Source organism: Lactuca saligna, chromosome 8, assembly GCF_052625555.1.
Source record: "Lactuca saligna cultivar CGN05327 chromosome 8, ASM5262555v1, whole genome shotgun sequence".
In the NCBI taxonomy this organism is placed as follows: Eukaryota; Viridiplantae; Streptophyta; class Magnoliopsida; order Asterales; family Asteraceae; genus Lactuca; species Lactuca saligna.
The window spans coordinates 85,747,513-85,752,934 of NC_136424.1; the positions used below are offsets into that span (position 1 = coordinate 85,747,513).

A 5,422-nucleotide genomic window follows, 5' to 3' on the forward strand; every position below is an offset into this window, starting at 1 on the left:
TCCATTGCACTATTACATTAAAATCAACCATAAAGTTAACCGAGTTGAACTAAACAGAAGTTTCTTTCCCATTATTGAATCTAGTTAATTTGTTCTTTTCTAGTCTTGCATTAGTTTTAGTTAGTAAGTTTCTAGTCTTGTAAAACTAGAGAAAAAACCCCTATTTGCTTAATCAACTTAGATAGAATTAGTTTTTAATTTAATTTGTCATTCCCTGTGTTCGATACCCTGCTTATTTAGCTATACCACAATTGATAGGTTCACTGCCTTTTGTGTGTTATTTGATAATTAAAGTAGGATTAAAACTAAGTGAGTTTTACACACATCAGTAATCTATCGACATGTCATTAACTACTTGCAACAAATAACAAGTAGTTATTTGATAAGGATTAACAAACTAGGGATGAAGCAATGTAATAGTGAATGAGTCACAATAACAATGGAGGAAAGAATGTCTTGATAACCAAATGCAAAAAAAAAAAAAAAAAAAAAAAAAAACAGGGAAAACGTCCCTCTCTCTCACACACACAAAAGTGTGGAGCCAGCACACAAGCATGCACACAAAATAGCAGAATGACCACTAACAAAATCCTCCTGCTCTATTTATTCTTACTCCTCCAACTAATCAGCCACTTTTCTCACTTGAACCTTTTACCCTTCTGGAATATACTTTCCAGATCCTTGGTATATTAACATCGTGGCTACCCAAGTATGAATTTGCATCATTACTCCCCCCTTCCGACAAAGTCTTGTCCTCAAGACTTGATTTGGGAAATTGGCTCTTGATGGTCAATGCATCTTCCCATGTTGCTTCTTCTGATTGTCCATCTTTCCATTGAATCAACCATGGCTCGCATTCACTTCCATGCTCTTTTACTGTTATGGTAGCCAAAATTGCAACAGGGGTAATTATGTCATTAGCCTGCAAATCAATCTAACTCAGGAGGTGTAAAATGGTTTCTTCCAAAACCGCCTGGACTCGTATTTCCCATAGAATGAACTGTATGTATGACAGATGGGGGTTTCCACCCATAGACTGCTTCAAATGGAGATTCGCCTGTTGAATTGTACCAAAACTCAGCCCAATGAATCCATAAGGACCATGAACGAGGTTGGTGTTGTATTTACATAGTCAAATGCAAATAAAGCAAGTCAACCGGCCCAAACAATGGACCAAAGGGAGGATAATATGCTTATAAAAGTTGTTGATTTTAAAGGGAAGCATGCAAATGATAGGTAATTAACCACTTTCTTGCCCATATTTCCGTACACCTTTGAATTCATGAAATGTGAATATCATCTCCTTAATCTGTATTTCAACAAGTTTCTTTAATATCATCAAATAAACATAATCTTTTTATAGATAAACAAGATGCACAAAACTAAATCTAAGGTTTTACTTATCTGAGCTCTTATTTTAATTCATAGAGATAGATTAACTATCCTCATTATTTTGACTTTTGAGACATCTTCTATGCATTTGTACATGTTATTTTAATAATTTATATATATGTTTTCTACAAAAACCAAAATTTGAACAACAAGGCTACTATAAGCATATGGTAAGTACTTTCACATTGTAGTTTCTTCAGTTATGATAAATATATACTTGTTATTTTGGTGAGTAGTTAATGGTATATGTATAGATGGCAAATATATGCTATATCTAGTCAGCCTCAATGAATCTTATCTGGTGGATTGAGTGTCACCTCCATGCAGAGTTATTTGTTTGAAGTTGAATTTTGTAACTAATTATATAATTGTAAATTTGTAATGCAAAAGCAAATTTCAAGGTGATTGATTCAACCTGAGTAGTCTATACTATACCATAGTGATTGATAGGTATAGAAGAAAATTAAACATTTCGAGGCCTGGAGTTTATTGGTAGTTAGTTTTATTTTCTAATTTTTCTGCTTGCTTGCTTGCATATTTTACGAGACCTTAGAAAATAAATATTGCTACAACTTTCTTAACACCTTGAGTTATGAGAATCATTTGCATTTTGATTTTTTTTTCAAGTTCATATATATATTTTTTGTTATGTGGATCAAAGGAAAACGACTCCATATGAGATCTTTGAACAGTCAACTCCACCAACTGACTTCGGGCTGCTTTTAAACTCAATCATATCACATGAATCAACTCTAACCTCTGTATACCAACTAATAAAACAAGGCTAATACACAACTTAATTTTTTTCACTAGCTTATTCCTTACTTGTTAGAGAGGTGGTACTAAAGCTAAAGAAAAAGAAAAAGGAAAAGAATTATGCTTTGTGTATTTCAATTGTGTTTATTCCTTACTTATTAAACCAAAAAAAAAAAAAAAAAAAAAAAAAAAAAAAAAAAAAAAAAGAACAAAACATGGAACCAAATACACAATAATGAAGAAATTCGAGAAAATATGTCCCACATTAGAGTGTCTAAGAAAAAAAAGGGCCTGCTTGGTTTTGTGAAATTGCCACACGTATATTCACTTTCCTTATTATAAATAAGATGGAGTCTAACACATCATTATTGTAAAGAGAGAAATATAAGTAAAATGAATGTATTGGAACATGAGCATCCCCTAAAGCTCGTTGATTTGCGGCTAGAATATCCACCCTACGAAGAAGAAGAAGAGGAAAAAGAAGAAGAAGATGATGATGTTGATGAGGGTGGTGGTGATCTGGTTAAGAAAGAGGACTTTTCTGAAGTTGCATGTGACAGGTGTGGCCAAGTAATCAGCATGTACCACATGTACTACTACAAATGTATGGGAGGTGATTCATCATCATCATCATCATCATCATCATGTGAATGTCGTTTCTCACTTCACAAATTCTGTGCTGAACCGTCCCCAAGGTTAGACCATGCATTGCACCAACACCCTCTTATCCAGCGTTATGAGACGAATTATTCTTGGACATGTGATGTTTGTAACCAAAGGCACACAGATGATGCAATTTTTTATAAATGTGATGAATGTTCTTTTTACATTGATCTCAAGTGTGCTGTGGAAGTAGGAAAACGAATCATCCATCATCCGTGCCACCCACACGCATTAATTTGTGCAATCTCTCAACCCATTTTGTGCTACTGCCAGGCTTGTGGGAGAAGACATGAAGGGATGTTCTATCAATGTAGTACCACTTGTACCAACTTCACCATACACAGTGATTGTGCTTTCCTACCAGAAAAATTGTTAATCCAAGACAGAACAGATGGTGCTTTTCATCATACTCATCCCCTCACCATTTCATATTCATTCCCAGATCAACTAGCTAAGCATTTTCCCAGATGCAGAGTATGTGGTGGTTATTTTTTCGGTAACAAGGAGGCATATCTTTGGATATACAAATGCGATAAATGTATGTATTATGCCCATCTAGATTGCGCAACATCAAGAACAGAGCCGTTCATGTCCATCTTCTTGTCTGCAGGTAAATAAGTTCTTTTATGATTGCTTTTGTTTCATTATTATTCACTCTTAACTAGACCCAGTTAGTAGATGAATATCTATCTATCTATCTATCTATAAGGTATAGGTATATGTATAGGTATACTAACCAGCCTTGTTATTTCTATTAGATTTTGGCAAAACCATTAAAAATTTTGAAGATGTTGACCATCCTGATCTCCTTCGTCTCCCATTCCCCGATGAAACATACAGCCTACCTAAACACTCCTTATTTTTCCAAGAAGAAAGCGGAACAAGTAGTTATGAGGTAAACCTAAAACACATAAGTCATCAACACCCTCTCATTCTAGTTGATGTTGATCACGGGCAAACCTCCTCCTCCTCCTCCTCCTCAAATTCTTTGTTATTAATAAAGTGTCATGACCCAATGAAAAAGACCCAACTGTTATGCAACGGATGTCTCAAACCAATCATGTCCACCATGCCTTTTTACAAATGCCCTAACGAGAGTTGCAATGACTTTGCTCTCCATGAGTGGTGCACTCGACTCCCCCAAGAAATACAAAACCACCCAGATCACCCACAACATACCCTACATCTCATCTACTCAAACAATCTTCCTTTCTTTTTCGGTGTGTTCCATTGTGTTGTTTGTGATCTGCCTTGCAACGGATTTGCGTATGGTTGTGTTGAATGCAAATACTTTGTTGATGTTTCATGTGGGCTTATACCTAAAGAAATCACACATAAAGCTCACCCAAATCACATACTTTCATTAGTTCAAAAGATATTTGGTGTTGATAGGTGTCATATATGTCGCCTACCTTTCGATGATGATCATGTTCATTATGAAATTCGTCCAATTTTGTTCGGCTGCAAAGCTTGTGATATTTATATGCATCCCCAATGTGCTTTGTTATTAGCCGAAACAACCAGGCACAAGCATGACAAGCATCCCATACACCTAAGTTACCTCCCAATTGAGAACCATAAGAGTGAATACTTTTGTGAAATTTGTGAACAGGATTTGAATCCTAATGCATCTTTCTATCATTGCAAAGATTGTGTTCAATCCATACATACGGCTTGTGCTCCTCTAATAGTTAATTGCGAAACAGAAACCTATAATTTCCATTCCAGAAGCACTTATTATTTTGTTAATATAAAGTTTGGAGGCACTCATAACACCCGTCAACACCTACACCCTCTCTCATTTGCTCAAGGTCTTGAGTTAGATGATCGATGTAGTCGTTGTTTTGAGTTATTACAATACAAAATGATCTTTAAATGTCTTGAATGTACGTTTGCCATTGATTATGACTGTTGTAAATTGTAAGCATTTGAGCCACCATATATGAAGCTTTTGCTTTCCCTACAACATTGGTTTGTAATTGAAATTACTCTTTTTTGTATCTCTCTCCTTTATGTGTAAGATAATACAATAAAAAAATGGTTTGTAATTGAAATTACTCTATCTTGTATCTGTCTCTTTTATTCATAAGATAATACAATAACAAAATGGAATTTAACGCATGCATTGATTCTTGCAATTTTTTTGTTCATCCCTAGTGATTCAAACATATTTTTGTTCATCCCTCGTGATTTAATCATATGTTTACCACTGTCAACTGTCAAACTCATATTTATCTTTAGTCTATCATTTTCTTAAGTTAGATATGAACGTTAGATCATATCTGTCCTATGATCTAATTTTTGATGCCATAATTTATTCATTGAAAATCAAAACACTTAACGGCCTAAAACCCCAACTCAAATGGCTTTTTCGGGACAAAAACCAAACTATATCTGTTTACTAAACATTAATAAATTGAACCGACTTGTGCTCACTAGTCACTCCTAGCAAATTGACAAAATAAATGATGTTTTGTTCAAAGCTGAAAGAATAAATTACATGAATGGTCTGTATGGTTTGGGGTAATTGGTATGTTTGGTCTCTAACTTATTTTTTTAACTCGGAAGGTCCCTACTATTTGTTTTTGTTACGTGCTTGGTCCCTACTATT

General features: G+C 34.7%; 1 protein-coding gene across 1 annotated transcript; it reads left to right on the top strand.

The window, feature by feature from the left end:
* Nucleotides 1–2,457: 2,457 nt before the first annotated feature.
* On the top strand, nt 2,458–4,868 carry LOC145008428 (uncharacterized). The gene is made up of 2 exons (XM_078967051.1): nt 2,458–3,421; nt 3,570–4,868. Exons 1-2 carry the CDS (start codon nt 2,542–2,544, stop codon nt 4,733–4,735), a joined length of 2,046 nt encoding a protein of 681 aa, XP_078823177.1. The 5' UTR covers nt 2,458–2,541; the 3' UTR covers nt 4,736–4,868.
* The last annotated feature ends 554 nt before the right edge of the window (nt 4,869–5,422 follow it).